This window comes from Polistes canadensis, unplaced genomic scaffold, assembly GCF_001313835.1.
Source record: "Polistes canadensis isolate GaletaPanama2010 unplaced genomic scaffold, ASM131383v1 scaffold_172, whole genome shotgun sequence".
In the NCBI taxonomy this organism is placed as follows: Eukaryota; Metazoa; Arthropoda; class Insecta; order Hymenoptera; family Vespidae; genus Polistes; species Polistes canadensis.
Genome location: NW_014569719.1, coordinates 99046 through 120635, shown reverse-complemented (window position 1 = coordinate 120635; position 21590 = coordinate 99046). Strand labels below are relative to the sequence as shown.

General features: G+C 29.4%; 7 protein-coding genes across 9 annotated transcripts in view; 3 read left to right on the top strand and 4 right to left on the bottom strand.

Moving 5' to 3' along the window:
• Positions 1–293: 293 nt before the first annotated feature.
• On the bottom strand, positions 294–1864 carry LOC106789238 (60S ribosomal protein L9). Its single transcript, XM_014753301.1, has 4 exons — positions 1769–1864; positions 1025–1170; positions 512–839; positions 294–421 (listed from the first exon to the last, which is right to left on the bottom strand). The coding sequence occupies exons 2-4, from the start codon at positions 1160–1162 to the stop codon at positions 315–317; spliced, it is 573 nt and encodes a 190-aa protein (XP_014608787.1). The 5' UTR covers positions 1163–1170; positions 1769–1864; the 3' UTR covers positions 294–314.
• A 242-nt stretch (positions 1865–2106) lies between these two features.
• Positions 2107–5196, top strand: LOC106789243 (ras-related GTP-binding protein C). Its single transcript, XM_014753307.1, has 7 exons — positions 2107–2351; positions 2453–2601; positions 2747–3153; positions 3233–3369; positions 3445–3587; positions 3674–3822; positions 3905–5196. Exons 1-7 carry the CDS (start codon positions 2349–2351, stop codon positions 4102–4104), a joined length of 1188 nt encoding a protein of 395 aa, XP_014608793.1. The 5' UTR covers positions 2107–2348; the 3' UTR covers positions 4105–5196.
• Positions 5197–6084: 888 nt separating this feature from the next.
• LOC106789242 (hydroxysteroid dehydrogenase-like protein 2) lies at positions 6085–8652 on the top strand. The gene is made up of 8 exons (XM_014753306.1): positions 6085–6427; positions 6677–6840; positions 6923–7136; positions 7223–7428; positions 7537–7734; positions 7828–8043; positions 8110–8238; positions 8329–8652. The coding sequence occupies exons 1-8, from the start codon at positions 6414–6416 to the stop codon at positions 8439–8441; spliced, it is 1254 nt and encodes a 417-aa protein (XP_014608792.1). The 5' UTR covers positions 6085–6413; the 3' UTR covers positions 8442–8652.
• Positions 8653–8666: 14 nt separating this feature from the next.
• LOC106789240 (rabenosyn-5) lies at positions 8667–11308 on the bottom strand. Of its 2 annotated transcripts, XM_014753303.1 has the most exons (8): positions 11243–11308; positions 10979–11172; positions 10774–10893; positions 10567–10707; positions 10318–10479; positions 9863–10217; positions 9374–9761; positions 8667–9297 (listed from the first exon to the last, which is right to left on the bottom strand). In XM_014753303.1, the coding sequence occupies exons 2-8, from the start codon at positions 11109–11111 to the stop codon at positions 9073–9075; spliced, it is 1524 nt and encodes a 507-aa protein (XP_014608789.1). In that variant the 5' UTR covers positions 11112–11172; positions 11243–11308; the 3' UTR covers positions 8667–9072. The 2 variants fall into 2 exon arrangements, with proteins under 2 accessions (XP_014608789.1, XP_014608788.1); XM_014753302.1 differs by having other exon boundaries at positions 10979–11267.
• Positions 11309–11398: 90 nt separating this feature from the next.
• On the bottom strand, positions 11399–13344 carry LOC106789241 (tRNA:m(4)X modification enzyme TRM13 homolog). The gene is made up of 6 exons (XM_014753305.1): positions 13075–13344; positions 12773–12969; positions 12501–12686; positions 12187–12426; positions 11873–12119; positions 11399–11799 (listed from the first exon to the last, which is right to left on the bottom strand). The coding sequence occupies exons 1-6, from the start codon at positions 13254–13256 to the stop codon at positions 11613–11615; spliced, it is 1239 nt and encodes a 412-aa protein (XP_014608791.1). The 5' UTR covers positions 13257–13344; the 3' UTR covers positions 11399–11612.
• A 452-nt stretch (positions 13345–13796) lies between these two features.
• On the bottom strand, positions 13797–19196 carry LOC106789235 (protein FAM69C). The gene is made up of 5 exons (XM_014753297.1): positions 18597–19196; positions 17077–17237; positions 16550–16885; positions 15385–15736; positions 13797–14956 (listed from the first exon to the last, which is right to left on the bottom strand). The coding sequence occupies exons 1-5, from the start codon at positions 18744–18746 to the stop codon at positions 14726–14728; spliced, it is 1230 nt and encodes a 409-aa protein (XP_014608783.1). The 5' UTR covers positions 18747–19196; the 3' UTR covers positions 13797–14725.
• Positions 19197–19515: 319 nt separating this feature from the next.
• The window catches only part of LOC106789234, a 16518-nt gene continuing 14443 nt past the window's right edge, over positions 19516–21590 (top strand). The window contains exons 1-2 of one of the 2 annotated variants that reach the window (XR_001381975.1): positions 19516–19851; positions 20020–20841. The gene's annotated coding sequence lies outside the window, so the exon portion shown is untranslated. Of the gene's footprint in view, positions 20842–21590 lie in introns of both variants that reach the window. The other variant, XR_001381974.1, reaches the window with a different exon arrangement.

Genomic DNA, 21590 nt, shown 5'->3' with positions numbered 1-21590 from the left:
TAAACAAATATATTTATGTAGAAATAGTAATAGGTTACTCGCGCCCTTCTGCGGCAAGTACATCAACTAAATAAAAGAAGCGCCAATTTGAAATAATCTAATGTACTCTTATGCATTCTATTTTATCTTCGCTATGTTAAAAACTATATAAATTAGTATGTTTCACGTATGTATTATAAAAATTGATTATCAAATGATATAATAGTACAATAAAATTGTAGATATTACAATGTGGACTTAGAAATGTATTATAAATAATATCTATTTAAATTAATAGTAAAATCAATGCAATATTAATTTTCGTCTAAGAATATTTATTCATCATCTTGTACAACGGTAGTTTTTTCGGAAACATAAAGTCCATCCAAAAACTTTCTTATATCTTTGTTTTTCACAGTAGTTGATTGCTGGATAAGCGCAGCTAAAGTAAAAATATATGTGATTAGAAATTATTACAATTATATATCAAAATTATATAGAATATCCAATGCACAATGCATTTATTGCATACCAGATCGTGAAACATCTTCCAACGAATTTCCTTCGATTATTAATTCGTCCTTTTGTTTGGCAGAGTTCATAACAGTAACACCATTAGCCATTTTAACTCGTCGGATATATTTCTCACCCAAGAAGTTTCGAATTTCAATTACGGTGTTATTCTCAGTTGTTACACAATTAATAGGAAAATGAGCATATACAGCTCGCATCTTATACTGATACCCTTTTGTTACACCTTTTAACATATTTTCTATGTGAGAGCATACAGTACGCACTGCGGCTAATTCTTTTTTTGTCCCAAACCATTTTTCCACTTTCAATAGCCTTGGATTAATCATCTATAATTTATATTAAGAAAAAATATGTAATAATATTTTAATACAAGAAATTCATTTATTACTTTTTATCATTCGTATCAGAATAAAGTTGTCATTTATAAAAAAATGAAGGGGAATCCAAATATATATCATCATAATAAATATATTTCTTCCTCGGATCTATTTATTAAACAAATAATGCTTACACGTATATCCAGGGCAAGGTGCTTGAAAGAGCGCTTAAGAACACCCCTTGGTCCTTTAACTGTTACAGAGCGAGACTTGACTGTAACGGTTAATCCCTCAGGGATCTTTACCGTTTGATTGGTTACAATTTGCTTCATTCTTTATTCTAAAAGAAAGAAAATTATTTTAATGCAACTTTTTTCCTTTTTAAATATGTTACGAGCATTAGAAGTCTATATCACATAAAACCAAAATAAATTCTTAAGGATCTCAAGAATATTTGATAATGGATACGTATATATATATGTATTAATTAATGAATCATATAAACAAAGAATAATACACATACGATATTTGGATTAAGTTTATAAACAATACAAGTTTTAATTAGACAACATCAATACTTCAAATGTTCGTATTTTCGTATAAATAATCATCAACCGATAGGATTCACTTATATAAACAATTAATAGGATTCATTCACATAAAAAAAAAAAAACTATATTAAATAAAAACAAATGTCGTATAAATTTACAATAACATAATAAACTAAAACTACTAAGAAGAGTTGCATAAAGTGATACGTGTTGAGGTTAAAAACCATCTCCAGATGAACGATAATTTTTCTAAAGGAAATTTATACTCTATCGAAAATATACTATTCAAATACGTCAATTATTATTAATCATAGATCATTCAACGCGACGCATCGTTGGATTATTATAGATTTTCTTAAGTATTCAAACTAGTTCGAATTTCATTACCTTACACGCGTAACGGCAAAACCGGAAGAGAATCATGAAACCTCCTTTCTTCCTCTGGTTGACTACCACGCGTTCCGTTCCGCCATTTTAAGATTCATCGATATATAGATATCGAAATATCGAACTATCGAAATATCGAAATATTGTGTTATATTATTGTTCGTTATAAATTTATATTGTAAAATATTTGGAATCAATTAATATCATAATTATAATATTTTTTTTTTTTATTATTCATCCTTAGAAGAAAATGTTATAAAAATTATCTCTCTTTTTCTATATATTACCGATAGATGGCAAAACAGGATAAATGTATACATATATTGTAATACATAAATGTAATACATCAATATTGCATGCAGTTTGATTTTTCTATTTACCATCTGAAAATAGAAGATTATGTTAAAGAATCATATGCGCGATCAGTACTTTCTGTCAGTTGGTGGTTTCTCTTTGTTATCAACATTAGGCTTGCCCTCTTTATCGCAAGTCTGATTATTTGCTTGCATTTGAATGATATCAAATAAAGTTAACCTTATAGGAAATTCAATAGATTTGGCAATAATATTGTAAAATAAATATGGTAAGAAAGAACATATTAAATGATCATTTATTACTTTGTTATTGAATAGATTATATATAGACGTTATTTGTTTATTCATCATGATCTATTGTATTCTCTAGGATGATGACGATCAATTTCAATCAGGTTATGATGTTGATTCATTTCCAAAGGACTTTGGATATGCTCCCTTCGATGGGGAAGTTGAAGTATCTACGGATCCTTTAGCAGGAGAACAAAAACCTAGAATACTTTTAATGGGTCTTAGAAGGTATATATATATTTTTAATAACTCATCTAAGAATCTATCAGTGTTACCACGTGTTATTATACGTGTTACCACGCGTAATCAAAATTTTCATATTTCTTTATATTATTACATCAATATATATTTCACTTTCTCTGATATATTTCAGAAGCGGAAAGTCATCTATACAAAAAGTAGTTTTTCACAAAATGTCCCCAAACGAAACATTATTCTTGGAAAGTACAAACAAAGTAATCAAAGATGATATAAGTAATTCTAGTTTTGTTCAATTTCAAATCTGGGATTTTCCTGGACAAATTGATTTCTTTGATCCTACTTTTGATAGTGATATGATATTCGGAGGTTGTGGTGCATTAGTCTTTGTAATAGATGCGCAGGATGATTATATGGAAGCTCTGAATAAACTTCATTTGACAGTTACTAAAGCATATAAGGTCAATCAAGCTATTAAATTTGAAGTTTTCATTCATAAAGTTGATGGATTATCTGATGATTGTAAAATGGAAACGCAAAGGGACATACACACCAGGGCTAACGATGATTTAGCAGATTCTGGTAAATCATAAAAAGAAAACAATGAATATCGCTTATTTATTGATAAACGTGTTAATCTATTGTTAAAAATTTGTTTTAGGATGCGATCAGATACATCTTAGTTTTCATTTAACATCTATATATGATCATAGCATATTCGAGGCCTTCAGTAAAGTCGTTCAAAAATTAATACCACAATTACCAACATTGGAAAATTTATTAAATATACTTATATCGGTACGTAGAAACTCGTCATAGTTATTATTTTAACATTACTTTTATTAAATGTAAAATCTGATTATAATGTTTTAGAATTCTGCAATTGAGAAAGCGTTTCTGTTCGATGTGGTGTCCAAAATTTATATCGCAACGGACAGTTCTCCTGTAGATATGCAAAGTTACGAACTTTGCTGCGATATGATTGATGTAGTTATCGATGTCTCTTGCATATATGGGTAAATAAATATACTCTTTTATAAATATAAATATACTTTTATAAATATCTTAATAATTATTATATCGAATGTTTCTTTTTTATTAGATTGAGAGAAGACTTGGAAGCAGCGGCATTTGATAATCAAAGTTCTAGTTTAATTAAATTAAATAACGGCACGATTTTATTCTTGCGCGAAGTGAATAAATTTTTAGCCTTGGTTTGCATTTTGAGAGAGGATAATTTTGACAGACAAGGTAAGATATTATTTTCTTTTTTGTGGCACATAAAATGTATAAATAAATATTATATGGCTTATGAGTTTTGATGGAATTACAGGTGTCATAGATTATAATTTCTTATGCTTTCGCAAAGCAATACAACAAGTATTTGAATTGCGCAATAAAGCATTAGCTGCTACTAGTGTAAATAATCACTCTACGTCTCCTGTTAGCATTAATGAATCTTCAAACTTATCAGTAGTATCACAAGGTGGAATGATCGGACAAAATGGTGTTATAGCGCTTACGCAAAGTTAACTAGGTTTTTCTCATTGCGAGCTTTACCCGCAACTAGAGTATTTTTACTTTTAAATATATTCATTTTATTTTAGTAATCTATCATTGTGTACATCTTCGATCATGTATAATTTTATATAAATAGCTAAGGATATTCCGTAATAATATTAGTTAAACAATTAAATCTAAACTTTCATTAACTTTTATTTTGTTAAGTTTTAATATGTATCTATATACTTTAAATTTACGATAAAATTAACTTTATGTATTTCTTTGTAAATGGCTCTTTATCACATATCTACGGCGTTATAATTCGAAATCTCTTTTAACTTTATTAATGACCAAATTTTTTCTGTCGCAGAAAATGCAAACCTTAATAATTTTTATAAAGCATGAAATTTGAATAAACATTCTCAATTTCAAAATTGAATTCACATTTTCTGCCATTGGAATGGGGTTATTAAATTTTGTTTATTAAGAAATTTTTTCGTATCGTATATCGATTTATAACGCATACGATCAAACAATTCGTATTACGCGTATACATTAATATTATTATGTGTACTATGTATAATACAAATGAATAATATTTCATTTACACGTCGTTATAAAATCGCGCCTAAATACCGATAGTTAATTGGTCAAAATTTGAAATGATTGAATGTCTTCAAATGATTGGTTCTTTAAAATATCGAATTATCGCAATCTCATACGAATGATACTTCATACTTAACATTCAAATGTGTAAATTATATCTTGAAAAATAAGTAAATTTATTTAACAAAACACACTAAATATTAATTGTCTTATACAAATTAAATACATTATATTTTATTGACAAATGAATACTTACATTTGTAATAAATGTTATTCTACGAAAAACAGAAGAAAGAAACCATTTAGAATAACTCAATGTGGGCATATATTCTGTGATAATTGTTTAGACGAAGGTAATCATGTTAAAAAAAGCATACACTGATAATATCTTTTTATTACAAATGAATGTGCTTTCTTTAATTGTAAATATATATATGTATATGTATATACATTATTATTACTGTAGGTTTGAGACCTTGTTCAAGATGTAATAATGGGGATGTAGCATCGTTGCAATTGGAAGAACCTTTATTACCCAAAGTATCATCTTTGTTTATTCCATTGAATGAAGCTATACAATCATTACCTGAAATAGCTAATTTCCAAAATACTCAAAATAACATTATTCTACGTCGTTTTTATCAAATTGTATATCTTACTCTTGTTCTTCAATATCTCTTACTTCTCTTTTCTTTTTTAATCTAATATTGTATTTAACTTTGAAGGAAACAAAATATAATCTATTAAAGCAAGAATATCATAAGCTTGCTCAAAATATGCAAATAATAACTGAAAAATATCGCAAATTAAAAGAAGAAATGGAAACGATTAATATGAAATTTGTTAATTCTAATAAACAATGTTCCAATGTTCAAACTATCTTTAATCGCAGAGAGATGTTTATAGATGCACGAAGGATGCATCATGATAGGTATATTTTCAATATATTTCATTATATTATTAGAAAAATAAGTACATATGTATGTTTAATTTTTTAGTATCACTCCAAATTCAAAATCATACAAGAGTGTAAGATTTACTCCATCAACTAATCAAAGCATATATGAAAAATTACGTAAAACATCAATAACGTCATGTGTTCCAACAATTCGTTATTATAATACACCTTCGATCAATAATCAAAATAAACAAAATTGAAACAATAATAAATGTATTAAATATTAAAAGAAACTTTCTTTAATTGTAGGACAAAATAAATAAATACATATGTATATGTATAGTTACAGAATTATGCTTACTTAACCTATATTTATACGACCAATCTATGCAAAATAGTAAATACGTATTTGTGGAGGTTATTCAGTTTCTTATCATTACAGGTTTCTTTTTGGTTTGTTTTTACGTAGACATAATTAATCAAATGCTATATATAATTAGAATTTAAATTGTGTTAAAAGTAATGTATAAAATGAAATTACTGTAGTTCAGGTTACAAGTGATTGCGTGGATAGATACGTACCGTAATGCTAATTCACGATCAAAGGTCGATCATAATATAGATATAAATATGTTTCTTACATATAAAACATCGATCGAGTTTTATCATATTCTCGTATTGTGTTGATCGATTATCAAGAACGTTAAATGTGTATTTTATTTCTTTAAACACTGTTCAGTTTTTTAATTCATTTTCAATTTAATTTGATTGCTGTATCAGGGCGTAGCTATCGTTTTCATAATTATAATTATATTTTATATACTATATCTGCAACATGATAAACTCTGGGTATGCATTTTTATATATTTTTCTAATAATTCTAATAAGTATTACAAGTATATATATATACATATAATATATACACACATATTAGGTTAAAGCCATATATACATGTGTATGTACATGGTTAGACATGAACAATCTGTTTTCTTTACATTTATCTACACATTGTATTTATAATTGCATTTTAAAAATAACTAGTAGTATATGTCTGTGTTAATATCTAAAGTTTTTTGGAATCATTGTATATAAATACAGGAAATTGGCAGGACGTACTATTTTCATAACGGGTGCATCAAGAGGCATCGGAAAGAGTATAGCTTTAAAAGCAGCAAGAGATGGAGCAAATATAGTAGTTGCAGCAAAAACGGCAGAACCTCATCCTAAATTACCAGGCACCATTTACACAGCAGTAGCAGAAAGTAATTATATAGCGATATTAATAATATATAAATGTTTTAAAATATTTGTTCGCGCTAATGCTTTTAATGTATTAATGTTTAGTCGAAGAAGCAGGTGGTAAAGCTCTGCCTTGCATTGTCGATGTCAGAGATGAAGGACAAGTTAAATCTGCCGTTGAAAATGCAGTTAATAAATTTGGTGGGATTGATATCGTTGTTAACAATGCCAGTGCTATATCTTTAACAGGTACTCTGGCTACGGATATGAAAAAGTATGATCTTATGAATAATATTAATGCAAGGGGTACTTTCCTCGTGTAAGTAATTAATCTACCTTTTTATATTGTCAATAATAATACCTTTATATATAATAAGTAATAATGAGAATGAAATTTTGATCTAGGTCAAAATTGTGTATACCTTATCTAAAAAAGAGCACTAATCCCCATATAGTGAATATAAGTCCACCGCTGAATATGAAACCAATGTGGTTCCAAAATCATGTGGCATACACGATGGCCAAATATGGAATGTCCATGTGCGTACTTGGTATGGCAGAAGAGTTTAAAGAAGATGGTATTGCTGTTAATGCTGTGTGGCCACAAACTGGTATGCTATAAAGATGCATTAATTACTCGTGTTATCTTATTGCTAGGAGAAAATTGAAAATATTTGTTCGAATGTAATAATTATTATTGTATTTTTATTATTACTTAGCTATCTTTACTGCTGCAATAGAAATGTTAACGGGGTCAGACTCTAGTAATCACAGTCGTAAACCTGATATTGTGGCAGATGCGGTTTATGCTTTGATTTGTAAAGATAGTAGATCTGTTACTGGACAATTTTTAGTTGACGAAGAAATATTAAGAAAAGAAGGGATTACCGATTTTAAAAGTTATGCTTGCAATCCAGGTATTTATTATTTCATAATATCTTTTGCCATTTATATTTTCTTTAATAATATTGAATTTTTATTTGGATTATCGAATGAATGAATTTTTACAGATAATGCAGATAATTTGATGCTAGATTTCTTTTTGGATGATCATGTTAATTTCCCAATTAATTTGAATACCGTAAAGAATACCGCTAAACAGTCATCTCAGAAATCTGATAATTTAGGTAGCGGAAAAATTGCAGATATATTTTCTGCTATCAATGCTAATTTGAGTGCAGAACTTGTAAGCAAAACTAAGGCTGTATTTCAATTCAATGTTACAGGTAAAATGATTAATTTATTTCTATTCATTCTTATGCATAATATTTTTATTCTCTATGAATTTGCAGGAGAGGAAGCTAGTACATGGTATTTAGATCTTAAAAGTGGTACTGGTTCTACGGGCAAAGGTGAACCAAAAGATCCAGCAGATGCAATTCTTACAATGAATTCGGAACAATTCTTTGCAATGTTTTCTGGTAAACAAAACTTCTTTTTTTTTTAAATAGTTGAATTATTTTTCTGTCTTATATGTATATTTAACATTTATTAGTTATTTTTCATTTTAGGTAAATTAAAACCAGCTACTGCATTTATGACAGGAAAATTGAAGATCAGTGGTAATCTTCAAAAAGCTATGAAATTAGAAAAATTAATGGTTTCCTTAAAATCTAAACTTTAAGACTGAGATCTTTCTTCATCTTATATACTTTTTTTTTCAATATTACGAATATACAAATTTTAATGCATTTTATCGAATGCATATATTGTTATATATTTTTTCAGATGATATATACCGAAATTTAAAAAAATTATATTATTTGTTATATATATAAAGAGAGAGAGAGAGAGAGAGAGAGAGAGAGAAAAATACATTTTATATATACTTATATGCGCATTAAGTATATCAATTATTTCACTAATATATTATATAAATATTCCAAAAGTAAGAAATACAATATATATTTTGTATCAATTTGCAAAAATCACGTACTTCATAAAGCCGAGTTTAATTAACCGAGTTAGATTAACTTGTTTATTGGGGAAATTTTCGATAAATTATAAATAAATTAATATTTATTCTTTGATAATGTAAGAAAAATGCTTCCCCAATTACCAAGTTAATATGTTACTAATTATTGAACATAATTATTTAGAATATAATTCCTTCATAATACGTACATTTAACTTTGCTAATGAAACAAACATTTAGCGTGTTTACTAAGAAAGAAAAACGAAACACGTATTACGTATAAGAGAATTATTTAAAAGTTTGTTGTAGGAACATAAAAGGAATGTTATAGTTTCCTTTATTATTCGCTGTTATTACTTTCCTTACTAGCATAATAGGCACTGCGCAATTCTTTGAGATTATCTTCTAAAGTGGTCACTTCATCAAATTTACAATCTGCTCTAGCTTGTTCAATATATGCTGTTAAATTATTCATTTGTTCGATGAGCGGATTTGTAGAAGAAGATATCATAGGAGCTTTAATAGATGGACCCCAACCTTGCGATTGATCCATAGTCATTTGTTGCTTGAAAAATACGTGTTAGATTATGAGAAAATCAACAAAAATTATTGAACACAATGAAATATTATTAAAAACTTACTTGATTTTCTTTTACTAATGGACCGCCACCTTCCAAGTTTCGCGTGTCTCTTTTGTTTTGTTCTCTAGATTTTTGTCTCTGTTCTTCTAATTTTTGTTCATAGGCAGCCTTGAGTTCTATTCGTCTTTGACGTTCTTCTTTCAATGTGGCATATTCTTCTATCGAAGGTAACGATTGTATAGAGAGTAATTGTTCTTTTAAAAATATCATTGCACTCGCCCTAACCATTTGATGCAATCTAAGTTCTTGCCCTTGGGGCGAATTTTCTACATCTCTTGTACCAAGAACCAAAATTCTTTTACTAATTGCATCTATATTCTCCCCCAATTTAGCAATCTTATGACGTAACGTTTGAGCATCTTGTAAGTCATAGGTAGACTCTCCTTCTCTAAACAGATATTAATATTATTGTATTTAGATAATAATATTATATATATTATAGATAATAAAACTGAATAGGAATGTAGAATTATAAATAGAATTAAATACCTCAAAGATTCGCTCATTTTGTTATACATTGCCAGTATCTGCATAGTTTCTTCCATGTACAATTTCATTTTTTCATAAAATTGGCATACTATCGGTTTGTGAAATTGCTTTTCTTTTTGTTTTTCTCTCGCATCAAGTAAATTCATACAATGTGTACAAACTTTGAAGTGTTGTTCAGCTCCAGTGGAATCATTGACTAAAGATAAAACACTATTCAAGCTACTGCTGGATGGAGATCTTGCCAATTTTGTAAGTCCTATACCAGCGCGTACAACACGTTCTGAAAAACCTTTCTCTGATGATGTCGGAGAAACAGCTGAATCATCCTGTATAGAAACAGGACTTGTCATTTTTCCTAGAAAATAGTTTTTTTATATCCAGCATCTGTAGTAAGAACTGTAAAATTACTTTCCAGTTGGACAAAAACATATTTGAATTTTCTTATTGATACTTACGAGCATCCAATAGGGACAAATAAAGAGTACAGTTATGACACATTATAGCTCCACAAAGTCGACAATGATGTTTCCTTCTTGCAACATGAAAACTTTTAGCACAAGTAGGACACAACTTGACATCTGTTTCATCTATCCATGGTACGATACTTTGTTCGTGTACTGCTTAACAATAATCAATTTTATACAAATGCATTAATACATCAATAATTAATAAGATCAAATATGTCTTGGACATTAATCGCATACCTTTTCTTTTGCTTGGATCAAGGGGCAAATTATATAACAATTTATCTAGTCTTATTAATAATTTGTTTGTTTCTGATGTATAACGTTCCAATCTCATGTTTCTTATTTCTTTGAAATATCTCGTGTGTGATTTAATTACACCTACGGATAGATTGTAATTAGTAATATAGGATAGATAAGATAAATATAAATATTATATGCAATTACCTGCTTCTTGTTGTTCCGTATTAATTTCTAAATTGTGCTTTTGATTATTTGGCGTACATGAAAATACTTCTGGCATTTCATCTTGTTTTAAAATTTTCTTCTTAGCTTTACCAAGTAAATCTACATAACAAAATTGCCGAATTAATTAATAATAATGTCTTATGGTGTGTCTATATGATGTGTTTATTATTTAATTGATTTATACCTTTAAGAGATTTTAAAAATTGTTCATTATTGTGAAATTCTTCAAAGTGTTTAGTCAAATTATCTGGTGCTTTTAAATCAGTCATGCATACGGGGCATAGAAATCCTTCCAATATTTGAGCATTTCCAGCCATATTTGAAGAACAAGAGATATTTTTCTTAGACGAGTAGATATTCTTTTTATATATTTTTTACCTTCATACAAAATATTGTATTAAAAGATTCAATTGTTGGCAGTTTTGCTATTTATCGAAAGAAAACTTACATATGTATATTATAACCGGCCATATTGAATTTGATCAGCTGATAGAAATGTCAAAAATGCAATGATTTTTAACAGTACTTTCATTAATTCAAAAAGCCTAATTATATAATACACTTTGTTGAGTAATTATTAAATAAGTCAAGCATTAATAATTTCAACTTTATTTTTAATCCTTAATCAATTAAAAATTAACTTAACCTATTTATATGTATATTTATAAACACGTCATTTTTGTCCGGTTTACAATTGACAACCAATGAGAAAAGCCCGAGTTGCATGAGTAACAGTAGATAAAATAGAGATTTTCATTGTTTTTATTAATTAATACATAATATATCAAATTATTTATTTCAGCAATTAAGATTATTTATTATCTGACAGAATATTTTGCAACGATACACACGTTCTCTAAGGAAACTTCTGATGAAATGTAACGAAATAATGAACCTTCAAAGCCAATGCTTTTTAAATATTCTAAACGTCCCCAATTTAATAATGTCTTAACTTTGTAACCAATTAATTGTCGTTCAACAGAATCCATGCTTTTTTCATTAGATCTACAACACACGAATATTATTAATTAAGTTTAATTATGAAGGAATTAAGAAACATTTGTAAGAGAGAGCATACCTTGTTGTTTCATTTTCATTCTTTAATTCAGTATCATTTTTTATATTAAACCCACAAGTCGCCCAACTAGCTATGCTACATAAAATTGGAAATTCGTTTGGAAGGAATTTACATTTTTTCAAATATTCTTTACCAATATAGGATTTATATTCACATTTATGATGGCAACAGAAAGCTATGACTAATCCATAATTACTGCCAATAGATTTATTATCTATTGCTTGGGTCAAACATCGTATAGCAAGATCTACAAATTCGCAAATTATATATATAACATATAAAAAAGATAATAAATATATTATTAAAAGATATACCTGTCGCGGTGCCGCATAGATGTTTAGCAATTCCAACTTTATTGACAAAATGTTTGATTTCTGGAATACTACCAAGTTGTAAATCTGCTATATCGGCGCGTATTCGTTTAACATAAATATTATGTTGTTCTTTTTTAAGTTTATTATCATTTTTGTGCCTATGACTCGAACGATCTACTAACAATATACAAGAATCTTGTTTTTCTTTTGCAACTTGTGCTAACCAGTAAGTTAAATCACCTGTAAATAAAATAACACATTTATCTTTATTTTAATACAATCTATTTGAAATCCTGACACATTAGAAATTATACCTTTTCCAGCTCCAAACTCAATGTAACAAGTATTATTATTTACAAGTTCAGCTTTTTCTAAATGTGCCAGCAAAGATGAATTTTGTGTTAAATGCTTTTTACCATATTTACCACAGGATGAAACATTCAATGTATTTGTTAATATATCGTGATGTAATACAACATTTGGAATTTCCGTTAATTTTTCTAAAAAAAAAAACTCATTATTTTATATAATGAAAGTAATGTAATATTATATTACATATAAATATGTATAAACTTTATATATATACCATAAGCTTCGTTAATTCTTAATATTATATTATCTACAACAGAAATATCAAGTTGAGAAAGAGGTAAAAGTCTTGATATTTCTTCCGTTTCATTATCTAAATTAATATTTTTAATTATATATGCTGGTCGAGCATCTAACATCTTTCGGGCATTGCATATCGTCAAATGTTTAGATAACTTTGATTGATAACATGTACTGAAAATAAATTATAAGTTAATACGAGAAATAGAAATAATAATAATAATTAATTCATGAATTTCTTATCGCATTATCGGAGATCGTACAATAAAGAAAACATACTGAGTAGGATCAAGAGGACATTGTATCCTTTTCTTACAATTTTCAATAATTTCTATATCGTTGGAATTGAATGAATCCTGTTGATGTTCTCCACAAAATTTGTTACCTTTTTTAACGGTCATACGACAATATCGATTTTTTCGTTTTACAAAATACATACACCTCGACTCTTCCTCTTCCATGATCAATTTTTTAAATTTATATATATATATATAAATATTTAATTATTGTTATAAACTTAAGCGTAGTCTCAATGATATGGCGCAGGTGTTAAAGTGTAGGTTAAGAAAGCAAAATAAAGTAAAATAAATATAACCTGTTATTACATTTTCTCATACGACAAGAAATATCATAATTAAAATAATAGATCGAAATGAAGTAATATCGCGATATTTAAACGACCGTAATATTTTTTCATTTATTTTTTTTGTTTATTTTTCTTTAGAAACAAAAGAAGAATTACGAATTACCCTTTTAAAAATAATTTCAAATTTGCCACCACCAATAATAATGACTGACTATCGCAGCGCCATCTATAGCGGGAAAAATTAATTGTTAATTTAAATAGAAAATAAAAGATGGAAGAAATATCGTTAGTCGGGTTTCGCGTTTATTGCAAATTAATATAACAATAGCGATATATAAAGTGTTTTAAAAGTTAAAGAAAATTCAGGTGTATATTCGTGGTGATATCAATAAAAGAAGGTAGACAAGATGTTTCGAGAAACAGGTATTTAATTATATTATTATTTGAAGAAAAATAGAGGAAGGAAACGTTTTTATAAGTAACGTTTTTTGATGTGGTCCTCCAAATAGTATTATAAATTATTTAGAATTAGTGCCGTGTGTATTTTCATACTTGTAGATTTCAATTGAAAGATTTTCTACAATTACACCCCTCATACCATCCCTGGCCCACACCCTTATGAGAATTACTTTTAAGATTAACGATACATTATTTTTCTGCCCGATAAAGTTTATTAACCCAAGTATAATATAAGAGGACCAGAAAAACTAGATTACATTTAAGTGTCAATCATTCTCTGTTGCTCATTGTTGGAAAGTTTAATACGTTTATATATATATGAGAGATAAAAGAATATTTTTATTTTAAAGTTTCCACGAATATGATACCAACAAAACCTGTTCAAGGTAACAAAAGGACAAATACAAAATTCGTGATGTTTCTTTGTTAAGTTTTGTTAGGCCCCCCTACAAAATAGTTGAAATACGTAACAAGAAGGAAAGAGAATGATTGAGTGAAAATAAAGAAATAGAGAATAAATAAAAGATTATATCTTAGAACGTTAGTTAGGTAATATTTTTATAAGATCAAACTCTTCCTTCCGCAAGGGTCAATAAACGTTCTACATAATAGACCTGAAAAATATTTGGTACATTTCAATATGTTAGATAGAAATAGTTACGCGATAATCTACGCACGTAAATATCTATATTAAATATATTCATTTTTTCTTGTTGTTCTTTATCGAATAACAATTTATCGTCGCCATCATATATATATATATATATTATCAACAATGTTTCTACATTAGAAAATAAATGGGGGTGGTGGTGAATGCTAGGGGAGAGGTAAAGTAATGTGCGTGGCTTATTATTTAACAGGGGACACCTTATTGTTAATTGTCCTTCACAAGGAAGCGGATACATCTTGTTCCATATCGCTCAAAGTATTGTACAATCGTGTCTTCAAATTATCCGGAACAGATGCACGTGGCAAATGAGCAGTATCCCCGGCTGGATTAGCACACTGTCTTAAAAGAACAGCGAGTGAACTAGTGGTATGTTCTGACATCAATAAACCAGGTAGAATGATAGTTCCTGAGAGTGTCCAACCGAGAAAAATTTTCTCGCATATGATCTAGAAATAGTAAGAATGAACGATATAATAATATTAGAATTATCGTGTATATATATTAAGGGTGAACTCAAAAATTCGTGCGTGTTTTTTTTATTTAATTAGTTATTTCTCTCGTCCAAAATTATAATTCTTAATAAGGTATCACAGGGAACTTGGACATAAAAAGAAGTAGAACTTAATTTAACTAAGTTGGACGTTTCGTCCCTTTATTGGGACTTCTTCAGCAATTTAATCTTTTTTTTTTTTATTATTATTAATAAGTAAATTTTACAAAAGGAAAAAAAAACAATTGATCATGCGCGATTTATAAGAACAATTTGTAACACAACAAAACGTATGTAATTTTATTTTGCAGTTCACCCTAATATTATTATAATTTAAATGTATAATATCTTTAAACAAATGTTTATATTCGTTACAGATTGTACCTGTAGATTATTATTAACAACTGGTGATTCGCATCGTTGATTTTTCGAGCATAAAGATCTGCAATCGAAAAAATCACAATCCTCGTGTCTCTTGCAGGTCTTCCCGTCGGCGGTGATGCGTCCGATAATGGTTTTAGGAAATACCGCGTCCAAATCAAGAAACTTGAGCTTTTGTCCACCGAGTGGTAATCCGAAATGATTTATCTTGACGTCGCATAGATAAAATGGTTCGGGAAAATTCGTCTCAAGTTCTTCCAAGAGATCCATGATCATGACGGCTAGCTTCAATCTCTTGGCCCATTCTGGTTTAGAGTCGGATAGTGCCAATGCCGTCGTAGGTGTTTCTATAGGTCTGACGTTAGCGATCTAACCTCAGTCTCGCGTCTGTCATTTAATGTCTAAACGATCGGAAAAATGTCATTAATGCCATCCGAAATTGATATGATAATTCGTGATCAAGTAGGTGTACGACGTAGTACCACCCGGTGTTGATACCGAGGTATAAGAAGACGACACCCGTCGTCTGGACGATTGTGTGTATGTTTTTTTTCTCAAGTTATTTTTTATACTTTTATTTTCTTTTTCTTTTGTTTTGTTCTGTTTTTATTTTCAAGTCGAGAAGTCGTCCTACCGAGAATTACCATGTCACTTTGGTCAGTATCAATGACGCGGGGGTTTCTTTTCTTTTTCTGTCTCTCTCTTTCTTTCTTTCTGATCGTAAACGACACGACATATTTTGTATTACTATCAATTGATTATATTATTGTGCATACTATATGGAATATTTCAAGCTAGCACCCTTAAAACTTACCAAGTTATTTTCTCTGTACCTTAAATCACGATTTAAAGGCCTAAAGCCATTATTGTGATATGAGGATATAATATAACGATATTTTTCTATTTTCTTTTTTATTTAACCCGACGATAATAAAGTATTGGTGATTAAGCATATTATATATTTGAAAACATGCACTTGTTCTCTACTAATACTAGCTGTGCGCGATCGATCCTAAAGCATTTCTACGTATGGGGGTGTATTTAAAAAAAAAAAAGAAAAAAAAAATAAATAAATTATATCCGGTGGATATTTATTTGTAATAAAACTAATCAACAATAATCCGAATTCAAATTTTATTGTAATATGAATGTGATCAATCTATTTTACCTTACGTATTCAACGGCATAAAATGTTCCACAGGTGCCGATTAATTGTGGAAAAACGTCATGATCTTCGAATAATATCGTTATCAGATATTCGTTTTCCTGTAAAAGTGGCCAAACGTTTTCCATTTCTAATTGACGTCTCTTGGTATCAACCTCGATCTTGTGTGTTCTCAAACGCGCTAGTCTTTGCATTTGTTGCGTAGTAACCGTGTAATTTAATTTATTAGCAACTAGATCCTTTATCATAATACCGAAATCTTCTTCCGTGGGAAAATGTTTGGCATCGAACGCGTCGATCCAAAATAATGACTCGTATTCTTCCGAGGTAGTTTTAGTTCTATAAATAATATTAATAATAATAATAATTATAATCGATAATATATATGTGTATTGTAAATATTAAAAAGTCGTTTCTTTTTTTTTCTTTTTATATAGGCATGACTATAATATCTACAAATATTTTAATTAATATAATAATATATTAGAAATAATATATATTTTAAAATATTGTTATTTTTAAAATAAAACCTGTAAGCTTTAAATACGAGTCTTGTAGCTTCCCAATGTGCAGAAAATACTGCTTCCTTGCCGGTATGCAATGTTTCACATGCCAAAGAATGTATGCCTTTTTCGGTGCAAAGCGGTTGACATAAAATTCCCATAGCCGTGCCATCGTTGTGTGTTCTGCACTGTAAATCGTATCGATATTTCTATTTTTTTTTTTTTGCTTTTCCCTCGTTTACATTTTTTACACTTGATTATTATAATTAAATTACATTTTACAATATTCGCGTGCATCACGTAAAAGTCTCATTACGTAAAATGTTTTCTATTTAATGTCATATCATATCATTTGAATAGTAGTTACCACGATGACAATGCATAAAAACAACTATGACATAAGACACATACACGTAGTTGTCGGAAAATGTTAAAGATTGTACACAAATACGTTGTTGAAATGTTAGATGGAAAAATAATGAAATAAATTCGTTGAAATTTATTTGAAATCATATAAATGAATATGATTATATTACTTAAGTAATGTTTTTTTAATATAATTTCAATATTTCAATATCGAGAAACTTCACGTTAATAATTGAACAATGTTTTGTTTTATCTAACAAGAGTTAATTAAAAAAAATAATTATAAAAAGATTCCAAAATATAATATAATATAATGTTAATGGAGAATCATAATTAAACAAATGAAATAATTAACCCTTCTTTGCATGATGATGGAAATTTCAATCATAATATTTAGTCAACAAAAAAAGGTACTCAAAACCCTTGTACTGTATATTTGTTGTTGCTGGCAACTTTTTAAGCGACTATTGCGTACAACAAAACGCAGTTGTCAAAAAATAGCGCTAGGATTTTTTAAAAATATTTTTCCTTTAATCTAGAGCATTAATTACATCACCCTGATTTATTTAAAAAAAAAAAGAAAAAATCATGCAAAGAAGGGTTAAATAATCTGATAATAAATAGTACAACATATTAAGACGAAATAAATGGGTTAATTGTTTGTGTCGAAAAATATATAAAGCGTGTTCCAGTTTTATTCTTAACCGAATAAATTGGAGTTAGTTCTCCAGTTCATTCATCCCTCGTAAAAATGTGGTTCGCTTCTACGAAAGGGAAAATTTGGAAAGGCGCGTGCGTATTGGTTGATCGTCTTTGGCGCATAGTCCGTTCTTTCGATCCATTACCGTGTTCTTGCATCCGTTCTCGAAATTCGCGCTAATCCAGATTCACTTCTATGTATTATACGTGCGCAAATACACAGGGAACAAATAACACGCGACTTACTATACAAGTAAGAGGGATGTAGAACAATAATAATAATAATAATAATAAGAAAAAGAAGAAGAAGAAGAATATAAGAAGAATAAGAAGAAGAAGAAAAACGTAGAAACGTTAGAAATCATATGACAACAACGATGATCAAACGTTTATAATTTTTCTTCGCGTTTTTCATCATCATAATAATTCGATAGAAGAATTATTTCATCAATTTTTGAATAAAATATTGGGAAACAACTTACCACGCTGATAACGTGTCGCCAAGCTTCTAAATTCGTGCACATTATACCCCAGTGAAATAGAAGATAGATGACAAATAGGAATGCTGATACTAGGAGACCACCTAGCATCTTGTAGTGATAGAAGAAACCGGGCAATCTCCGGATGTTCATTTTGAACAACTTTTTTTTTATTATAATTAATTTCTTCTATTATCAAGAACGAACAATTATGTTATTTTGTTGTTCGACAAGAATGAATTCAGAAAAACACCACCACCACCAACACCACCAACAACAGCACCCTTTTAATTTTTCGACAAATTTATTTAACTTTATCGTTGTATCAATCGTTATAGTTTTTGCCGGCATGTCGTTGTCTCATGTCGAATTCTTCACGTCAATGATGATCCCCTTTTTCTAACTGACTGACGACCGACAGTGCTCTATTACTAACTCGCGCGTGTTTTTCTTTTTGTATTTTTTTTCTTTTTTTCTTTTTCTCTTCTTTTCTTTTCTTTTCTTTTCTTTTTTTTTTTTCTTCCACGCACGAATTTACCCCCTTTCCGTGTAGTACAACCCAGTAGTGTAAGCGTGGGAGAATTAAAGAATAAGAGAGAAAGAGATAGAGATAGATGATAAATAGAAATAGATTTATATATATGTATATATATGTGTGTATATATATATATATAACGAGGATTAACGAGTGGGAGAAAGAGAAAGATTAAGATAAAGAAGGAGAGATATAGTTCGAGAGCTTAGGCTACTCGTGGCAATGCGGCATAATCTGCGACACGGATTCCCCTAAGTGGTGTACCGCGCACCACAACGCGTCATCACTTACTGCCGAAAGCGCCTCTGGTGGCGCGCTAACGGTACTACTGCTTTTTACTGATTGGTCTATACGTTTCAGGATCGTACATTACCCCAATTGTCACCCTACCATACTATTATACCCTCAAAATTTTCCCATAAATTTGATTATTCATTTATTTTTCAACGAAGAATCCGGCAAAATGGAATATAAGCAAAATACCGGATTTCAAGTTATCGGCGATAACGTATAATCGTATAAAAAAAAAAAAAAAAAAAAAAACGAAATAAAAGTAAGATTCGAGGGTATCGACGTCATGTGACCGATCGATTATTATTTGCTCCCCTAGCCTTCTTCTTCGATATCAGTCGATAATTGCGAGCGCAAACGCGTCACCATTTCGAATTTATTTTAACGTATACACCGAAAAACTACCAACGATCGGACCACGTTGTCGTTTAAGTAAATATAATCTTATTAGATTAATTATACTTAGACCTCGGTTTAATAATGTGCATATTTTATTTGCACCGAAATTTTGTTAACCGCGAATTTCTCTGTCTTTTCTTTTCTTTTCTTTTTTTTTCTTTTTATTATATACTTCTTTCTCTTTCTTTCTATCTTTCACAGGATAGGACGCACTTGCGTGACGCGAACGCCACGCGCAGCTGCGACCTTCGTCGCCCTTGTCCCACCGGTTGTATGCCATACGAGAGATACTCGTATTCATCATTTTCACGAGCGACGCACTTAAACGTGGTGCTGCTGCTGTTGCTGTTGCTGCTGCTGCGACGTTTTTCCTATTTTTCTTTCTCCTTCTTTTTTCTCTCATTCTCTTTTATCTCTCACAATCTTTTAACTCTTCTCACTATCGCATACTCCAATATTCTTGTACCACATATAAAATATTCTTTAATTATATTTTATCTTTCGGAGATATACTAATAAATGTGGGCCCAATCGCGTTTAAATAATTCATAAGTAAAGATTATTTTCTATTTTCTTTTGTTTTGTTTTTAAGTTTGATCTCTGGCACAAATACAATAGAAAAATAAAAGGATAATCATAATATTATTTGTGAGAGAAAGAAAGGAAAAAAGTTTCAATGGTAAGAGTGTGAAAGGGGGGGGGGGAAAAAAAGGAAAAAAGTAAAAGATATAATATAGAAAAGTACGGGTGCGGTGCGATACGGTGCTGTGCGGTGCAGTGCGGTGCGGTGCGGTGCAGTGCGGTGCAGTGGCGGGCAAAGTAAACGGCGCCGTGCGTGCGGCGCTGTGCGTTGATAGACAGCGCAGTTCAGTGTGCAGTCATATTCAAATTCTATCGAAGAAGAAGAACAAGAACAAGAACAACAACAACAACAACAACAACGTTTGTTTAATCTACGATTAAGTGATTCGAGTCTTTTTGAGAGTGGGGGTATATTTAGGGGAATAGTGATCTAAAAAATCGGTGAGTTATACTTCTGACGTATATTTTCATATTGCATTTACCTTTGACCTTCTCGCATGACCTTTTCCAATAGATTTCACGTACTACGTGCTATTCCTCGGGGATCTGTCAATCGAATCAAATGTTTTTTTTTTCTTTTTTTAAACGATACACGTTTCTTTGAGATACAAAATAAGAAAGGAAAAAAAAAGAAACAATGAGAGAGATAAAAAAAAAAGTAATCGATTTTATTGAATTTTCACGACAAAAAATTTCAAGGAGAAACAAAACAGAAAAATGAGAAAATAAAAACAAAGTAATTTTATTGAATTTTTACGATAATTTTTGTTCTCTCTTATTCGTTATTTATTGTTAATTTATTATTTATGACAAATTGTTGAAAATAATATATTTTCATTTTAAAAGATATACGTCGCGAATTAATGTAATAAAATACGACGAAACGAGAATCATTTCGATCAAGCGGAATAAGAAAAAAAAAAAAAAAAAAAAAGAAAAGGAAAAATAAATCTTAAATCAAAAGGGATCATTTTATTTGAAATTGCGCGCGCACTTTAAACTCGTCGCGAAAATTCTTGACTTTGCGCCATCCAGTATAGGCTATTTCTGAGCTATTTCAATCACGATCACAGGTCCTCGGCGTAAAAGAGAACGCGATCTATATAAAAATATACATACACATATATATATTTTATATTTTATATATATATATATATATATATATAATTTTGCAAATATCTTGTTTCTAT

Bases quoted from the DNA above. Each gene is read 5' to 3' on its own strand.
- LOC106789235 (XM_014753297.1), bottom strand. From the start codon at position 18,746: ATGAACATCCGGAGATTGCCCGGTTTCTTCTATCACTACAAGATGCTA. The intron at 17,238-18,596 runs GTAAGTTGTTTC...TACGATTTACAG, and splicing joins GGCGACACGTTATCAGCGTG to TGCAGAACACACAACGATGG. The intron at 14,957-15,384 runs GTACAATCTGTA...TACTATTTCTAG, and splicing joins TTGTTAATAATAATCTACAG to ATCATATGCGAGAAAATTTT.
- LOC106789241 (XM_014753305.1), bottom strand. From the start codon at position 13,256: ATGGAAGAGGAAGAGTCGAGGTGTATGTATTTTGTAAAACGAAAAAAT. The intron at 12,687-12,772 runs GTATATATATAA...TTTTTTTTTTAG, and splicing joins AAGAATTAACGAAGCTTATG to AAAAATTAACGGAAATTCCA. The intron at 12,120-12,186 runs GTATATCTTTTA...GCGAATTTGTAG, and splicing joins TCTATGCGGCACCGCGACAG to ATCTTGCTATACGATGTTTG.
- LOC106789242 (XM_014753306.1), top strand. The intron at 7,735-7,827 runs GTATTTATTATT...GAATTTTTACAG, and splicing joins AAGTTATGCTTGCAATCCAG to ATAATGCAGATAATTTGATG. The intron at 8,044-8,109 runs GTAAAATGATTA...ATGAATTTGCAG, and splicing joins ATTTCAATTCAATGTTACAG to GAGAGGAAGCTAGTACATGG.
- LOC106789243 (XM_014753307.1), top strand. The intron at 3,370-3,444 runs GTACGTAGAAAC...ATAATGTTTTAG, and splicing joins TATTAAATATACTTATATCG to AATTCTGCAATTGAGAAAGC. The intron at 3,588-3,673 runs GTAAATAAATAT...CTTTTTTATTAG, and splicing joins GATGTCTCTTGCATATATGG to ATTGAGAGAAGACTTGGAAG.
- LOC106789238 (XM_014753301.1), bottom strand. From the start codon at position 1,162: ATGAAGCAAATTGTAACCAATCAAACGGTAAAGATCCCTGAGGGATTA. The intron at 840-1,024 runs GTAAGCATTATT...TATAAATTATAG, and splicing joins ACCTTGCCCTGGATATACGT to ATGATTAATCCAAGGCTATT. The intron at 422-511 runs GTATGCAATAAA...TTTTTACTTTAG, and splicing joins GGAAGATGTTTCACGATCTG to CTGCGCTTATCCAGCAATCA.
- LOC106789240 (XM_014753303.1), bottom strand. From the start codon at position 11,111: ATGGCTGGAAATGCTCAAATATTGGAAGGATTTCTATGCCCCGTATGC. The intron at 10,480-10,566 runs GTATGCGATTAA...ATTGTTAAGCAG, and splicing joins TGATCCAAGCAAAAGAAAAG to TACACGAACAAAGTATCGTA. The intron at 9,762-9,862 runs GTATTTAATTCT...ATATCTGTTTAG, and splicing joins AAAATGAGCGAATCTTTGAG to AGAAGGAGAGTCTACCTATG.